At 44.6% G+C, this 18,195-nt stretch overlaps 1 protein-coding gene across 8 annotated transcripts in view; it reads right to left on the bottom strand.

Moving 5' to 3' along the window:
- The window catches only part of LOC147615100 (uncharacterized), a 121,149-nt gene that overhangs the window by 82,169 nt on the left and 20,785 nt on the right, over positions 1-18,195 (bottom strand). For 5 of the 8 annotated variants that reach the window (XR_015262746.1, XM_086779070.1, XM_086779067.1 and 2 more), the window contains one exon: positions 1,587-1,760. The exons of 1 other annotated variant lie outside the window; for it this stretch is intronic. Coding sequence is in view for 6 of the 7 variants with exons in the window: in XM_086779070.1 (XP_086635196.1) it covers positions 1,587-1,760 (174 nt within the window). In the remaining variant the exon portion in view is untranslated. The remainder of the gene's footprint in view (positions 1-1,586; positions 1,761-18,195) is intronic. 2 more of the 8 variants (XM_086779072.1, XM_086779073.1) reach the window with 1 other exon arrangement.

The raw sequence follows: 18,195 nt of genomic DNA, 5'->3' as shown, positions 1-18,195 counted from the left end.
CAAATTGCATGTTACAGTCAAGAAACTTGTTGGAAAAAAGAAAAGCCACAAGTATGATGGAGAGCATAGTTGACAAAAGTTTCAGAAATGTAAGTGTTTTATATGTTTCATAAAGATACGGAGTGTTCCTTAAAAGTTCGTAGAAGGGAAGGGGGAAGGGGGGGGAGGGGGGTATATATTGTCTTGATTGGGGTTCAAACCTTATTAGGCTTGGAATTACATATTACAGAAGAAAATCAGCACAAATTTAGCAATTCCCACCTTTATAAGCACATTGGGTCACAGTTTGGCGATGGGAAGCAAGCAAGCGCAGCGCACAACAGTTTAGGCAACGTGCAAGCTGCCATGTGCTGCCAACAAAGCGGTGCACATGTTTCAAGAAGTAGGATTTGATACCTCTTGAAATTTGGTACCCACAACCATAGCTGCATCTAAACAAGTTTCAAACCATCATTTTGTACGTTTGAAACACTTTGTTCTCTTGGTTTTTTTTTTCTCTCAAAAAATAATAAATTCGAAATGGGTGCTTCCCTTTAGATAATGGTCATGGTCGGTCCATAGAAATTGGTAACCATTGACAGAACTTTTCAAGAGTTACCGGCTGTGCACTCATTGACAAACAGTGGCTTTTTAGATTGTTGCAGATCAAGAACCCTAAGGCCATTGAAGCACAACAGATTGATCAAACACAACTCTGGTGTTGTCCCTTCTCAGCTCCTCGCACATGCCACCGCAGCCTCTAAGCCAGTTAGTCAATGCTCCTCCTTTAGGAGCTGCACACATGATGAGCATTCAGGCAGCTGAGTGAGCCAGCCTCTCAAGGATCAGCTGCTTGTTCAGTCCCCAATGTGATCACCATCATCATACACTTGTGACACCTTTGTTGGCTGTTGGAACTTACTCAGGCCCGACGTCTTCTTTGTGTATTTGTGTATTTGTTTGTTTACCAAAGGTGTGTTACACAAATACTCTTCTCACACCATGATAACTTGCTGTGAAGATTTTTTAAACTTTCCAAATTTACCACACTACAGCTTAAGCACAATCAATCATGTCTACAGGAGTGTGTAGTATCTTCAGTTATGGTGCAACACCATCACCAACATTTAAGAGAGCTTTCACCAGTCAAGTTTGCTCAAGAGGACCTATCACAGGATGCCTTTTGGAGCATCCAAGAGAAAGAAGACCAATCCACCCTTGAAGAGTGGAAACTCAGGCCATGACACAACAATTTGCACACATCAGTGCATGGCTTTCTACTGCAGCAAACTTCAGCAATTGGGCGAGGGGACTTCAAAAAATCAAACTAGAAAAGACTGTTGCCCCTTGCATTTCATACCGCTTAGTTGTAGGAAAAAGAAAATTAGAGAGGCAAACATGTTAAATTGTTGAAATCTAGCAGTGGTCAACCAAGCAACGTTCTTTTTTTGGTCAAATAATCCTTCTATTTAAAATAGTATATACATCACAACATTCTTTCATGACATACTTTTGAGTATGGCAATCATACTAACAGTAACTTTCCCATCACATTTTTTCAATGTGATTAGAAATACATCAGACCACATTTGACACAGTTGGCATACCTTATAAAGATCAATTTTGCTGAAGTCCAGCACCGGTCTCACTAAAAATATTTTATGAATGACATTCTTTTGAGTATAATCAGGTATACATCGGAACACGTTTGATACAAATGGCATACCAGCAAGCCCAGCCAAGCCACTATGCCGTGATAACCTGATGATAAATAGTTCCAGCTGCATCAATCAAGGAAAACACTAGTCAACTTTTCAACGTCGAGTTATAGCAAGTTTTACTTTTAATTTAAAAGCGAAAAGTTATTATATTTGAGTTGCATTTAAATTACCCTTGAGAACAGCTCGGTGAGGTAGAGCTACACCGTGGTGCTAGATGGCACAAGAATTTGGGCTCAGGCCCATTATAAAGAGAGAATGCCTAGGAATTAGACCAAGGGTTCTGAGGTATCAACCAAGCCCTACAGTTAAATGGAGGGGGGACTATGGGCTGAAGAAGCTTCTTCAAGATTTGTTACTTATCTCTGTCATGAACAAGCTGAATGTCACAATAGTGACAACAGAAGACTTAAACATAGATCCCCAACCCAACACAACCCCCCACCCCCCCCCCCCCCCCCCCCCCCCCCCCCCCCCCCCCCCCCCCCCCCCCCCGTTACCAAACAAAACAGCCATAATGGTGAAGTACAAACTCAGCTCCATAGAGGGGAGCAAGAAGCAAGAACACTGAAAAACAGGGAAGGATGCTCTCCTCCGGGGGGAGACGGGGGTGGCTCTTTTCAACATTTCTTCACACATACCTACAATAGCATTTAAGCAATGTCCCTTGATTTTACCGTTTTGACCCAAGCTTCGAGAATAGCTTTTGATACGAATGGGAATGTCACATGCACCCATGCACTATGGTACACGGTGACAAACTGGCTCATCAACAGTGCAAGAATCATGTACAGAAGTAGTACCTTTTAGGATATTTTGTCGTATGCCGTGACCCCTTTGTGAGCCCTAGTCCAGGACATGTCAGGCACGAACTACGTAGGTCAGTCTCCCAGCCATAGAGGTCAGTGTCAGTCGGTCCTCTTAACCCACTGTGGTGAATTCAGCATGTGTTCATCATATAGGTGCATGCAAATGTCAGCTATGGCAGTAGTATGCATCATAGGCATAATAGTTGTTGCATTCATGTAGTTGGGGCCAGCCCTAAGGCCAGCACCAAGGCAGCCCAAAGAAGGGGCAAGCCTTGCAAGGGGTAGCTAATACCCCTAGCCTTCCTTTAGGCACTAGGCGGCAGCCAGGACAAGGAGGGCCTAGACAGCAGTTGGCCAGTGCCAGACTGCTATCGGCCAGGTGTGGCAGCAGTCTGCCAGCACCCTGACCAGCCAACCAGTCAAGCATAGCATTAAATGCTATTTATTCCAGTCATGGGCTTTCTCAGCAGGCTACCAGCATACTCTGGCAGCCGACCATCCCTTGGATCCATATAAAAAGGCATGCCACAGTCAGTCCCAAAAATCATCAGTTGCTTTTTGGAGAGGAGGAATCGGCTGGCTGGCTGCGTGGAGAGAGATTGGTGCAAGTCAGTTGGCTGCGTAGAGAGAAGCCGTATAGTACAGCAGCAGGAAGACGTCTAGTACAGGCTGGTGTACAGGCTGCAGGTACACACTGATACGACAGGTTCGGGTGCTGCAGGTACAGGCTATTGCAGGCAGTTGCAGGGCGACTGCTGTGCAGGCAGCGCATCAAATAGGCGGCTGCAGGTGTTGACCTGTACGGACAGGTGCAGGCGGGTAATGGCAGCCCTGTCCAGCAGGTACAGACAGGTACAGTTCAGCCTTTTCTAGCAAGTACAGACGGGTACAGTTCACTCCCGTACAGCTGGTACAGGTGGTGGCGCTTCATAAGGGTACAAGCGGCGCAACAAAAGGACAGCTGCAGGCGGCGCATCACCGGGGTACAGGCGGCGCATCAAAAGGACAGCTGCAAGTACAGTTCTGAGGCGGCTGCAAGGGGAAAAGTACAGACAGGTACACACGTGTGCTGCAAGTACAAACTTGTACGGACAGGTGCACACGTGTGTTGCAGAGTTGCTGATACAGGCGGCTGCTAGTACAGACTGGTACGATCAATCCCTCCGGTGCAGAACTGCGCATAACAGTTGGTAGACTCTGAACATATCTTTCTTTCTTTCCACTGGCTTATGTCTGCTGCTGCAGAGTTGTTTCTTCTGGCCCTTTGTGAGAGGAGGGGTATGGCAGTTTGAAGGGTGGAAACAGAGTTGGACAGTGGATTTGTATTTAGACTGAGTTTGAAGCCATGAACATGGAACAGCCAGATGCGTGCTCAAGGCTGCCCTGTTGTATTGTCTTGGTTGATTAGAGGAAACCACAGTGTGTTGCTTTTGTGGGACACAGATCTGTATGTGAATCCTCTATGCTAAGAGGTCTTGAGGGCTGCCAGATTGGACATGCAGGTTTACTTTCCCTAACTGGCTTTGTTGTACTCAGTTAAACTTTCCATTGAATTTGAATAAAGAAATACCGAAAGGGGCGCCAAGCTTTGGGGCCAACACGTGTCGTTTTCCTTTTTGTTTTGGAGCATTCTAGCTCTTGTTCATTTGTTATTTGTCTGGACTACATTTGGAAAGGTGACTGCTAGTCTACCGCACTTTGGTTTCTACCAGAGGCCGGTTTCAAGGTTTCGTTGCCGGGACCCGTCATCAACTTTCTTAAAGGGGTGAGCTCGTGGTTGTCTCGAGGAAAGTCATTGCTGAAAAATTCAGCAACATGTCTGACACAGAAGATGAATATTTTTATGATGAAGAGGAAGAGCAAGAGGCCTCTCTTGAGAGAAATGAATCTGAGGATATTCTTGCAGGAGAACATGCTGCAGTAGATGCACAATATGAGGATGTAACACAGCCAGAAGACATGCCTAGTAAAGAGGAAGATGATGCTCAGTTTAAAAATCCTTTGGCAGGTGTAATGGATGTGTTTATGCAGCTCACTCAAAGTGAGAAGTTTGCTGAATTTATGAGATCCCGTTCTGAGCCTGAAAAGAAGAAGAAGAAAGTGCGTTCTAAGAACCCACCTCAGGGCAATAGTGGTGCCTTTCCGCAAGATCCATCTTTTGGACAGTTTCCGAACATGCAACATACTTTTGGTGCCAACTCACAGAGTTCCTTTTTCGGATAGCCATCTATTCCATAGCAGTCTATGCATCCAGGCTATTTTGGTGGTGGCTCTGTGTTCCAATCCATGACTGGGGGTTATCCTCAGGGAGGCATGGGTATTCCAGGGAATTTTGGAGCTAGTTTTCAGCCTGGTATGCAAGGGAATATGTATGGTGGTATGCAGTCCGGAATGCAAGGAAACATGTTTGGGGGCATGCAGCCCGGAATGCAAGGAAACATGTATGGGGGCATGCAACCCGGTATGCATAGTGGTATGTTTGGAAACATGGCTGGAATGTATGGAATGCCAGGTGTGGGAACTGGCAATGTTGATCCTATGATGGGCATGAATGCTGGGGGTAGCAATCTTGTGAAGCCACTTCCTTACGATAATCTAACGCCTATGGGTAAGGCGAAGGACTATAAGGAAGGGGGAGCTGCAGTGAAATTTGACACGTTCAGTGGGGCCAAAGATAAGCTAAAGGCACTTACCTTTTTACAGCAGTTTGATGCTGCTTTTTCTGGTGGAAATTACACGGAATCCTCTAAGGTGAGAAAAGCTGCGACTTTTCTCAAGGGCAATGCATTGCAGTGGTGGTCCACTCTTCTTTTACAGGGCATAGCACCATCTACTTGGATACAGTTTAAGCAAGTGTTCTCTTCCGTATGGCTCACATCTACTTTTGAGGTGGATGTAATGACAGCATGGCACAAGTTGGATGCATCAAAGTTTGAAAATCTTGAGGATTATGATAAGAAGTTTTGGGAAGCTTTACTCCCAGTTGCTTCCTATCGTGCAGTGCCTTTGTCTGAGCAAGTGGAGAAGTATTGTTGTGGGCTGCCCAAGGAAGTGCGTGACTATTGCATAAAGACTCGAGTAACAAATATGTCGCAGATGATAGAGAATGCTATGACAGCAAATGCGTTACTCACTGGGGTCTCATCTGGACTTAAAGGAAGTAAAAGCTCAAGCAAGAAATCTGAAAAGTCAGGGCATGCTTCGCGTGATGCAAAAGGGTCTACAGAGAAGTGGTATAAGAAGTTACCAATGCCCAAGAGAACTCCTCAGGAGAGACAGGCTTTGATGGATGCTCGGAAATGTTTTTACTGTACAGAGGAGGGACATATGTCTTTTAACTGTCCCAAGCGTAAGTCCCAAAAGGACTCTGACACTAAAGGGGAGCCCAAGTCTAAGAAACCAAAACCTTCTGCAGGGTTAGTTCCTGATCTTGTTGGGGAACAGCCAGCTGGTGAAGAGACTGAGTTGTGCACGGCATGGGGCAAAGTGAGAGATCAAAATGCCTTGATTTTCTTTGACACAGGTGCTAGAGCCAACTTTATTTCACCGGATTTGGCTGGCCGATTGGGGATCCGTGCAGAGGAGATGGGGCCTTTGTATGAGGCTAATATGGCTTGTCCTGGGTATGCAGAACCCGTTACTCCTATTACTGGGAAGCTCAGGCTTCATGTGCAGGGTTATGTGGACAGTGAGGAGTTCTTCATCATGCCACTTGATGGATGTGATGTTTTGTTGGGTATGCCATGGTGCCATAGAGTACATGCGGTGGTGGATACATACAACAGCAAGATTACTTTGACTCATAGAGGGAAAGAGCATATTTTGGATGTAAAGCTTAAAGGGGAATCTGTTCCTATTGTATCAGCTTCGACAATTTCATCAGTAATGAAAAAGCATCTTTCCGCGTACTTGATTTTTGTAAAGGATACAAAAGATGATGAGTCTAAATCTAATTTGTCTATGTTAGATAAAGACAAAGCTGATTTCTTGCGTGAGTTCCAAGATTGTTTTTCCGAGTCATTGCCAGGAGAACTTCCTCCGGAAAGGCCAGAAGATCATGCTATTGATCTAATTCCGAGGAGTACTCCACCAAATAGACCGCCGTACCGCGTTAGTGCAGCTCAACAAGAAGAAATTATGAGTCAGGTACAGGAGTTGTTGAATAAAGGGTTGATCCAGCCTTGCTCATCACCCTTTTGCTCACCTGTACTCTTAGTGCAAAAGAAAGATGGTTCTTGGCGCATGTGTATAGATTACAGGGCGCTAAACAAGAATACCATCAAGAATCAATTCCCTATTCCGAGGATCGATGACATATTGGACCGCTTACAGGGCTCAACAGTCTTTAGTCGGATAGACTTGAAAAGCGGGTATCATCAGATACGCATTAAACCTGAGGATGTGCATAAGACAGCATTTCGGACCACTTTTGGACTATATGAGTTCTTAGTTATGCCCTTTGGTTTGACAAATGCGCCTGCCACATTTAACAGGATGATGGACAGGATTTTCCGGCCTCATAGAGCGTTTGTGGGCACATTCTTTGATGATATGATTGTGCATTCACACACCGAGGAGGGCTTGGGACATATTGTGTCTAAGCATGGAGTCCGTATGGATCCTTCGAAAGTGGAAGCAATTCTTAATTGGCCAGATTAGAGGACCGTGCATGATGTACGCAACTTTTTGGGATTGTGTTCCTACTACAGGCGGTACATACGGTATTTTGCTGAGATTGCTTCGCCCCTTCATGCCTTAACAAAGAAGGCAACTCCGTTTAGATGGGCTGATCAGGAAATTACAACCTTTAAAAAGCTTAAAGAAAAGCTTACTTCGGATCCCGTATTGGTATTACCGGATCTCCGAAAGGCTTTTGTTGTCCAGTGTGATGCATGTGGAAACAGCATTGGGGCAGTTCTCATGCAGAAAGGACATGTGATAGCCTATGAGAGTCGTATATTGCAGAATGCCGAGAAGCATTTGCAGGTTTATGAGAAAGAGATGTTGGCTGTAATTCATGCTCTTTCTACATGAAAACACTATTTGCTTGGGACTGATTTCACTGTGCAGACTAATCATCTTGCGTTATTTCCTCACGTAAACTAAACTTTCTGAGAAGCATATGCGATGGACCAATTTTTTGTCTATGTTCCACTTCCAGATTGTGCATGTGGAAGGCAAAAAGAATGTTGTGGCAGATGCTTTGTCACGCAAGCCACAGGTCTCAGCAGTTTCACTTGCTTATCATCATGAGCTTGATGAGATGAAAGAGCAGTATGCCCATGATGAGGATTTCAGAAGGCTCTATGATCAGATGTCTGAGGGTCAGCGGCATGATCATTATACTCTCAGGGATGGTTTTTTGTTGCTGCATGGTAGATTGTGTGTTACCAAGCAATTACGACTCAAGGTTATGATTGAAAGTCATGCTCCACTGTATGCAGGTCATAGAGGTATTGACGCCACGGTAAAAGCAGTTGAGACTTTCATTTATTGGTCGACCTTGAGAAGAGATGTTGATGCTTTTGTTAGGCAATGCATCGTATGTCAGAAGGTGAAGTTTGACCGTCAAAAGACACCAGGGTTACTTCAGCCTTTACCTATTTCAGATAGACCATAGAAGGGCATTGCCATGGATTTTATATTTGATCTTCCACGGACACAAACGGGGAATGATGGCATTTGGACTATCATATGTAGGTTCAGTAAGCAGGCTCATTTCATTCCCGTGCGTAAGGCGATCAAAGTTGATCATATGGTGAAGTTGTTCATGGCAAACATCTTCAAGTATCATGGCTTGCCTTCATCTATCATCAGTGACCGTGATCCACGGATGAGAGTTTATAATGGAGAGGGTTGTTTGACAACATGGGTACAACTCTCAAGTTTTCATCTTCGTTACATCCACAAACAGATGGTCAATCGGAAGAGGCTAATTCTACAGTGTTAGATCTTCTTAAGTGTTATGTGTCAGAGCACAAGTAACAATGGGAAAAGTATCTTCCTTTGATGGAGTTTGCTTATAACAACACCGTCCATACCTCGACGGGCAAGGCACCTTTTGAGATTGTGGAAGGAGGGAAGAAGGTACCGTTTCACATCTCTTTCTCGTTCCTTAACCTTAAAGTGATCTTTTTGCATTCTAGAGATCCCACCGATCCTCCACCCACGACGCGATTCAATTGTGGCGCTTGTGGAGAGAAGGTGGCGGTAGATGCATAGACCTATCCATGGTCTTGCGGCCTTGTTGCATCCCGCCTACAAAGTACCAAGGCTCTTCGCCGATGAGGAGCTACTTTCCGATCGAGATGCCTACTTGCCAAGGATGCTTCCCGTCCACGAGCAAAGAGACTTCCTCCAAGAGCTCATTCAGTATAATGATCAGAGGGGAGCCGCTTTCACGAACCCACTTTGCTCGAGTAGGGAGTCAATGGTCTGGCCACTTTTTTGGTGGGAGTCATTTGCTTATCAAATGGCTCACGTGCAAAAAGTGGCTTTCAAAGTCTTGTAACAAGTGACCATAGTGGTTGAGTACTTTAGGTACGGTACGGTATGTGTACGAGTACGCAAAGTACGCATCGAGATGAGTACTTTAAGTACGTTTACTTCTTTTTTTTGTATATAAAAAAAACACATTATAAATCATTCATAATTTAGCAACACTGGTACACAAAGGTGCACAAAAAACGATTGAAATGCAAACATGTATGCTCTATAAATGTCAAGTGAGCTGTCAAATGAGCTGCACCACATACAACATAAAGGACTAGCCTGCTGAAGCTGAAATCCTAGTACATACTACAAAGTACAAAGTACAAGGTGCGTGGGCGGATGGCGGGCTGCTTTCATAGTCGTGGGAAGAAGCATTAGTTTATAAGGCTAAGGCCAATAGCCTTATGTTTTTTACACATCACGTTTTTTTTAATAAAAAAAAGTGAAAAGTCGTGGCTTTTCAAAGTGAAGGGTGGCGGCGCCTCACACATGACGATTTAGCTTGGGAGAGAGTAAATGCACCAAACGATGCCTCATACAGGTGGAGAGGAAGCCAATCAGTACCGTGGAAGAAACCCATGTTGCCCCATAAACCCAAAGCTGCCCATTGTTTTTTTTCTTTTAGAAGATGCTTACTGCATAATTGGGGAAATGGAAAAATCAGGTAAAATTGGGCAAAATTGAAAGGGGCATTCTCTCTAGTTCTTCCATACAACACTTGCTAAGGCTAATTATTAGGGTTAGGGCTGGCTGATTTTTAGGGTTAGGGTTTTTTTATTTTTAGGGTTAGGGTTTGGCTATGGACATCCTACAGGTTGGAGTTTGTTTGCTCTGATACCATTGTTAAGCTTTTAGCTTAATTAAACAGGATTAAAATATCTTAATACTACACATGAGGCAAAGAGCAAAAAGCTGTGTTGTTTGCATTGAAACACAAGGCCTTGTTAAATAGGACCTGAAGAGGTACAAATGAAGAGGCACATCCTTGATGAAAGGGTGTGACTCTTGAATGAATAGTTATGTCCTTTATACGTAGAGATGTGTCCTTTGATCAATAGATGTGTCTCTTTGAAGAGATGTGTCCTTTGGTGATGACCCACGTGATAGGTTGTGACTCTTCACTGGTGTCCTTTCAATGATTAAGTCAAAATCGTGACAGCACAAACCCCATAGTGGTTGAGGACTTTAGGTATGGTACAGTACGTGTACGAGTACGTAAAGTACGCATCGGGATGAGTACTTTAAGTACGTTCACTTTCTTTTTTAAAAAATGAGTATATATAAAAAAACACATATTACAAAACATTCATAATTTAGCAACACTGGTACACAAAGATGTACAAAAAACGATTGAAATGCAAACATGTATGCTATATAAATGTCAAATGAGCTGTCAAATGAGCTGTCAAATGAGCTGCACTGCATACAACATGAAGAATTGTCCCGTTGAAGCTGAAATCCTAGTACATACTACAAAGTACAAACGCCAATAGCCATATGGCCGGCTCTCACTCATCATCATCCAAGCTCGAAGATGAGGATAATGAGTAGTCTCCATCTAGGAGATTTCCATCAGAATCATATAGTGGCTCCCGCTCCCCCACATCACCTGGTATGTCCTCAACAATGGTAGAGGTCCCAGGTATCTCCTCTGAAAGAGTCTGCATCTGGTGCTCTGGACCACCTCTATTGATCGCTCTGGCGGCTCTCCCTCTGACATGTGCACCACGAGTATACACCCTGGTGCCTCTAGAGGTGGAAGGACGACTCTGCTGAGCTGAAGAAGTAAGGGAGCTGGTAGTGAGAGCTTGAGACCGAGCTCGAGTGACTCATCTATCAATGGTCTCGAGCTCTCTGTGAAGCTGTCTATATATCTCCTCCTACTCATCACGTACTATGTCGCTCTCCTCGGCATGTTGCTGGCTCCGGCGCTCGAACTCCGCAACGTCAACCTATGGAGCATGTATTCACTAGTTATTAGTGACTAATCACTTTAAGCTTACTATGAACTTTGAAGTGCATCAGTATGTCGTACATGTTTTTACCTGTTTTGGTCTATCCATCTTTCGAAGATTTTAAATTAGTCGAAGGTTGGCTCCGCAAAACACCAACCTCTCTAGTTGTGCTGTCCTCAAGCGGTTTCAGATCTTCGTGTGTGTTATAACAAATCTTAAAACCTGGGTCCTTAAAGACTCCAAAGCCGAATAATTTATCAATAATCAATATGTATTTTGTATTATTACCTGGGATAATAGCCGAAGTGCAAGGGCTTTTAGTTGAGGCTGATGGTATCCATGTGTCTCCCACCAATCAAGAGGCGTCCTACGCACCTCTGGCAGCATAGAAACACTGCGACTAGTGAATTCTCCAAGGTTATTGGAGTACCCTATTATCTCTCAAACAATGTGTACCTGCTGCTCATCGGTCAGTACATAACTCATGTATTGATCTCTCATGGATAGAAGAGCCGTATCCATGAAAAGATCTGCACTCTTGTAGAGAGAATGCAATAGTGCTGCCATACCATGAATTGGACGACGCATCCAATCCTATCTTCTCTCTACCAGGCGCATAATCTCATCCACCCTGTGAATGTCAACAACCATAAGTACATACTATGAACTTCGAAGAGTAATTTATAAATACTAAATATTAAATAGACATTGCAATTTACAATTCAATATTTAGTATTCACCTGGCTCTGGAGATGACTGTGCATGTTGCAAGCTCTTTCTTCATCTTGTGGAAAAGATAATAGAGTATTCCTATGGTAGACCCCTCCATATATGTGACACGCAAGAGGATAAAGAGGGGTTTCAATACTATCGTGATGCTATGTATGAAACCGATCCCGTCAAGTGGGAAAGACTCAGTTGGACACCTACACGTTTAATAGCACAACTTTAAAACCACAAATATGAAATGGACAACTTAAAACAACTTGAAACTTAAATGAACAGAAATGGAAAGATGGACACCAGCACTGGGGCCGGAACGGGCCGACCCCCCCCTCAATATATGATATATTTATTGGGAGTATTTAAAGAATACAATGCTCCATGGGTTCTGAGAACCAGATAATGTCCATGTACATATGAAAACAGTACTAAACAAATAGCTCGAATTTCGATGTAGAAGCTCGAAGCAGATCGACCACTAGTGTGGTCCAATCGCTACGGTCCTGTGCTTTCACTGGACTCCGCGGAGAGCACCACACTGGTGTTCCGAGACCACGCACAGACAGGCGCTCTCGTACTAACGCCTAGCTCTCCCGATCTCAGCACCTTTGGACCGAGGTTCGCCCATATAGCTTGGACAACCCGGCACCGAACGGGTGTAGGCCGAGCGGGACGAATCTTTTACCAGATTTAAACATTAAATGCTTTACTCAAATCTGAAAATCACTTACTTGTAATTGGTTGATAAAAGACCAAAACTTGTGGTTTGCTGAGGATGAAACCACCCTTGTTGAAGAAGGAGTAGTCTCGTGTAGAACTATCAGAACAAGCACCACCATGAGAGACCACAGCCGCCTATGAGAGTAGCCACAACAATCCTGGTGGAGGTGGCCACGTCTGAAAACAGTGAAGAAGGGCAGCGTATCCTGATAATATTTAGCCGCCTGGGAAACAGCTGCAGCTGTGTGGCCTTGTGGAGGTGACAGCCGCCTGCAGGAGATGCTGAGGTGCAGCCAGCAGCATAGGTCGCCTGTAGAGAGTACACGCCTCAGAGCAGTCACTGCAGTACCTTGTGAAGGGGCAGATTCAGGGTAGTAGGCGCAGCCAGCAACACAGTCAACCGCCTGTAGAGGGTTTGGCGCAGGCAGCAGCAGCATAAGCAGTACCTTGCAGGTTTCAACGCAGCCACCAGCAGCAGGGTTCAGCCGCCTGTAGAGGGGCAGGCGCAGCAGTAAGGAGATGGGTGGCCACCTGCTGTGCAGTTCGCAGCCAGCCGCCTGGGGACAGGTTCGTGCAGATTATAAGAGCCGCCTGCAGCAAGCTAGTTGCCAGCCGAAAGAGCAGCCAGCGCCGGTTGATGAAATTTTTCCCCCAGATAGATGCGATGGGATTAACGCTTGAAGGGGAGATTTCTTTTAATAAAATTTCATGTGGAGTTAACCTTAGTGTTGTCCACGCTTGCATGTGGGGGATTAGTGGGGGTAGGTGACCATGCCCACCCCCACACTCACTTAAAAGTGAGGCTCCCCACCTTGGCCCCAAAGTGGGTGCCCAAAGGGGGTGCCCACTTTTAAATAAGTGTGAACCCCTATCCTTATAAATCAAAGGGTTAGAATTTAATAACATTAAACAACATGTGTAACATACTTACCACCTGTTCACATGCACTGAAACTTGTCAGAATACAGGGCAGACTTCACGACTCACTGGCAGGCGTCCCCGCTCAGTAAGTAACACGTCAAGCAGGCAAACACACAAATACATGTCATGCGAAAACAGTTTCAAGCATGCAAATCATGTGTGCATGTGCAAATAGTAACATGGACATATCTCCCGTTCATGGAACATGTACAAAATATCTGTCGGCACAAAACTGGCATGACATAAAACATAAAAACCTGGTCTTCCTATGGAGTGACAATCCCATAGGTAAGACACAGTTCCAGGCACGAGTTTCCCTAGGTGTGACAGTCCCATAGGTAAAACACGGCACGAATACTGGCTCTTCCATGGCGTGACAGTCCCATGGATCAAACACAGTCCAGGTCATACACGGGTGGCACTGATCTGGCTCCCGTCCATACGACACCATCCTGCTAACACACGGGTGGCACCAGTCTGGCTCCCGTCCATGTCAGCAAAATACTGGCCTCTTCACACGAGACACCGGCCTGGCCTCAAGTGAACGAGACCATGGATCGAACACAGTCCAGGTCATACACGGGTGGCACTGATCTGGCTCCCGTCCATACGACACCATCCTGCTAACACACGGGTGGCACCAGTCTGGCTCCCGTCCATGTCAGCAAAATACTGGCCTCTTCACACGAGACACCGGCCTGGCCTCAAGTGAACGAGACGCAAAAACTAGGAATGGACCAAATGGTCGGCCAATTGGTGACATCCCCCCGGGCTTCTAAAGAGTTGACCTCAACTTAAAAGCCTCAAGATATGCCTGCAACAATTGCGGATAATCTGCAAAATAATCCTCATTTACCCATTTGGCATCAATAGGCAAATAATTTTTAAACTTCACAAGGTATCGCCTGGAAAGCTTTCCTGCAGGTAGCTTTCTCTCCTTGTGAAAAACAATCTGTTCTAGCTGGAGGATCTCCTCAAGCTCTTCAATCTCTGGCGGATCTTCTGTGACAGGCTCATCAGGATCTGGCCCCACATATTTCCGAAATAGACTCACATGAAAAGCATTGTGAATCTTCCAGTGACTAGGTAAAGCAAGCCTGTATGACACTTCATTGATCTTGTGAATCACCTTGAAGGGTCCATAATAGCGAGGAGAAAGCTTAGGATATGATCCTTCGCGTCCTGGCCTCTTTCGAAGCCTAGCCTTCTCAAATTTCAGCAATACCCAATCACCTTCTTTGACTTCCATGTCCCTTCTATGCTTGTCAGCAGCCATTTTATGCTTATCCTGAGATCTTGCAATGGCTGTCCGCACCTGACCAAAGGCAACATCCAAGTCACGAACATATTCATCAGCAGCAAAAATCTCATCCTTGGTACGAAGGATGGGTGGCAAGACCACTCTGCCATAAACAATCTCAAACGGAGCCTTTCCTGTGGAAGCATGGATTGTATTGTTGTAGGCAAACTCAACAAGTGGAAGATACTTCTCCCATGCACTCTTTTGATCTGCCACATAACATTTCAATAAATCCAACACGGCTGAATTTGCCGCTTCACTTTGGCCATCCGTTTGGGGATGATAAGCTGATGAAAACTCAAGCTTAGTACCCATATTATCAAACAAAGCCCTCCAAAATAGGCTTGTAGTCCTGGGATCTCTATCCCCAACAATGGATTTAGGCATACCATGATGCTTGAAAATATTAGCAAGAAAAAGCTTTACCATATGATCAGCTTTGATGGTTTTCTTGACGGGCAAGAAGTGAGCTTGCTTGCTAAACCTGTCCACAATAGTCCAAATAGCATCATTCCCATGCTGGGATCTAGGCAAATCCATAATAAAATCCATCGTGATACTTTCCCAAGGTTGCGAGGGAATAGGCAATGGCTGAAGCAAACCTGGAGGCTTTTGCCTATCAAATTTCACCTTTTGGCAAGTAATACATGCACGCACATAAGCCTCAATGTCTTTACGCATGCTTGGCCAAAAGAAATACCTCTCAATCATGCGAGTAGTAGGCATAATACCTCTATGACCAGCATATGGTGGAGCGTGACATTCATCCATAACCTTTGGACGCAAATCCTTCACCACACATAGGCAATTATCCTTCATGAGATAACCCTCATTGATTATATAAGAGGCATGTGAATGACCAGCCATCAAATCAGTCCATACATGGCAAAAATCAACATCCAAATGATACAAATCTCTCATAGCAGATAGATCTCCATGAGAGGCCACTGAGACTGCAGCAACATAAGGCCTCCTAGATAGTGCATCGGCCACCACATTTTTCTTTCCTGGAGTATGCACAATCTGAAAATGAAACATGGAAAGAAAGTTTGCCATTCTCATTTGCTTCTCTGAAAGCTTGGTTTGAGATAGAAAGTATCTCAAGCTTTGATGATCTGTCTTGACTACAAATTCAGCCCCAAGAAGGTAGTGTTTCCAAATCTTTAAGGCGTGAATTACAGCCAAGAGCTCTTTCTCATAGATATCCATATGAAGCTCAGCATCATGCAAACGACGGCTCTCGTATGCAACTGCATGCCCTTCTTGATTTAGGACAGCTCCTATGCAATCACCACAAGCATCACATTCAACCACGAATGACTTGTGCAAGTCAGGAACAATCAATACTGGACCACATATGATCGCATGCTTGAGCTGCAAGAAAGCATCCTGTTCCTTTGAAGTCCATTTGAAGGCAGTTTTCTTCTTCGTGAGATCATGTAGAGGAGTGGCAATCATAGCAAAATGCCTTATGAAACGCCTGTAGTACGAACATAATCCCAGAAAACTACGTACTTGATGCACGTTTTGCAATTCGGGCCAATTCCGAATAGTCTCGATCTTTGCAGGATCCATTGTAACTCCATCCTTGGATACAATATGTCCCAGATAATGAATCTCTGAAAGGAAAAACTCACTTTTCTTGGCATTGACGAAAAGTTTATGCTTCCGCAACTCTTCGAACACTGTGACCAAATGAGTTCTGTGTTCCTGCTCATTCTTGGAGAAAACCAAGATATCATCAAAGAAGACTCCTGTAAACTTGCGATGGGATCGGAATATCCTATCCATCATACGATTAAAAGTAGCAGGAGCATTGGTGAGACCAAAAGGCATTACCAAGAATTCGTATAATCCGAAGGCTGTCCTGAATGCAGTCTTATGGACATCTTGTGGCACCACTCGGATCTAGTGATAACCACTCTTCAAATCAAGTCTGCTAAAACAAGCCGAGCCATCAAGCTTATCCAAGATATCATCAATACGTGGAATAGGAAATCTGTTCTTGATGGTAAGCTTGTTCAAAGCTCTATAGTCTACACACATACGGAATGATCCGTCCTTCTTTTGAACAAGAAGCACAGGAGAGCAGTAAGGTGAGGAACTGGGCTGAACCAAACCTTTCTCTAAAAGCTCGTTAACCTGCTTCATAATTTCTTCTTGTTGTGCAGCACTTACTCGGTATGCGGGTTTGTTAGGTGGAGAACTACCTGGCACAAGATCTATACGGTGATCTTCGGGCCTTTGGGGAGGTAATTCACCTGGCAACGAGTCAGCAAAACAGTCTTTGAATGCATTAAGAAAATTCAGCCTATCATTAGACATAGCATCCATACTTTGATGATTTGGCACAAGACTATCACGCACAAAAACCAAGTACGCTGAAAGACTCTTTTTCATTGCTTTATTAATTTGGATGTGTGATACAACTGGGATGGAATCCCCTTCTTTGCCAGCATCAATAAAGTGCATGCGGCCTTTATGCATAAAGGAAATCATATTGGACTTGTAGTCTTTGCGGGGCTCAAGCCTATGGTGCCACGGCTTGCCCAACAATACATCACATCCATTCAGAGGAGCAACTAGAAAATGCTCATTATCAAGATAGCCCTGTATATGAATACGCAACTTCCCAATCAAAGGGGTAACCTGCACCTCTTTGCCAATAAATGCAGCTTCAGCTTCAATCTGAGGTCCCATGTTTTCAACCTCAATACCCAATCAGCTGCCATTTGCATAGAGATGAAATTGTCAGTTGCACAGTCATCAAACATAAATAATGCGGGCTGATCCTTGATTTGCCCCCAAGCCTTGCAAACCATACGCTCTTTTGCATCATGACCTGTATCACCTTGCACATCAGGAACTGCATGAACATTTGCTTTGGTGTGCTTGTCCTCGTGCTTTGGTTTGCGATCTGGGCATTGCCGAAACATGTGGTCTTTGCTACCACAAGAAAAGCATTTTCCATCCTTAGCATATTGCTCTCTTTGCTCCGGGGTTAATCCAAATTTGTTCTTTCTTGGGCCCTGTTCTTTAGATGTGTAATTTTCAGCTTTACCACCCTTGTAAGGCTCCCGGAAGTTCTTTTTGGATGGCTGTCCGCCCTTTTGCTGATTTGGGACAGCCTTGTCCTTCGCCTTGGAACCTCCTTGATCCTGCTTGATCTTGAGCACCAATTGCTCTGTAGCAAGGGCAGAAGCTGTGAGTTGTTGCAACGTATGTTTTGGGTGCAATTCAATACCCGATCTATAAGCAGGTTGCAATCCAGAACGAAACTTCCTCTTTCTTTCCTCCTCTGAGATTAGCATGAAGGGAGTCACTTCCAGCAACACTTTCCAAAATTTGTTAACATACTGTTGCACACTCTCATTATCTTTTTGTTCCAGCCTATCCCACTTTTGAGTGAGAGTTTGCTCCGCGTTGGGTGGCAAGAACTAAGCATAAAATCTATCTTTGAATTCCTTCCAAGTAGAGATGGGATCCTTGGTGATCTTTTCGGTGATCCACCAATGGGCAGCAGTGCCTTTCAGAAACATGCTAGCATGGCGCACCTTCGACTTTTCTGTAAAGTCCTC

Source organism: Cibotium barometz, chromosome 40 (genome assembly GCF_041138505.1).
Source record: "Cibotium barometz isolate CiBa-2024 chromosome 40, ASM4113850v1, whole genome shotgun sequence".
Classification (NCBI taxonomy): domain Eukaryota; kingdom Viridiplantae; phylum Streptophyta; class Polypodiopsida; order Cyatheales; family Cibotiaceae; genus Cibotium; species Cibotium barometz.
The sequence above is the reverse complement of the archived record's forward strand: the minus strand, read 5'-3'. Positions and strand labels throughout refer to the sequence as shown.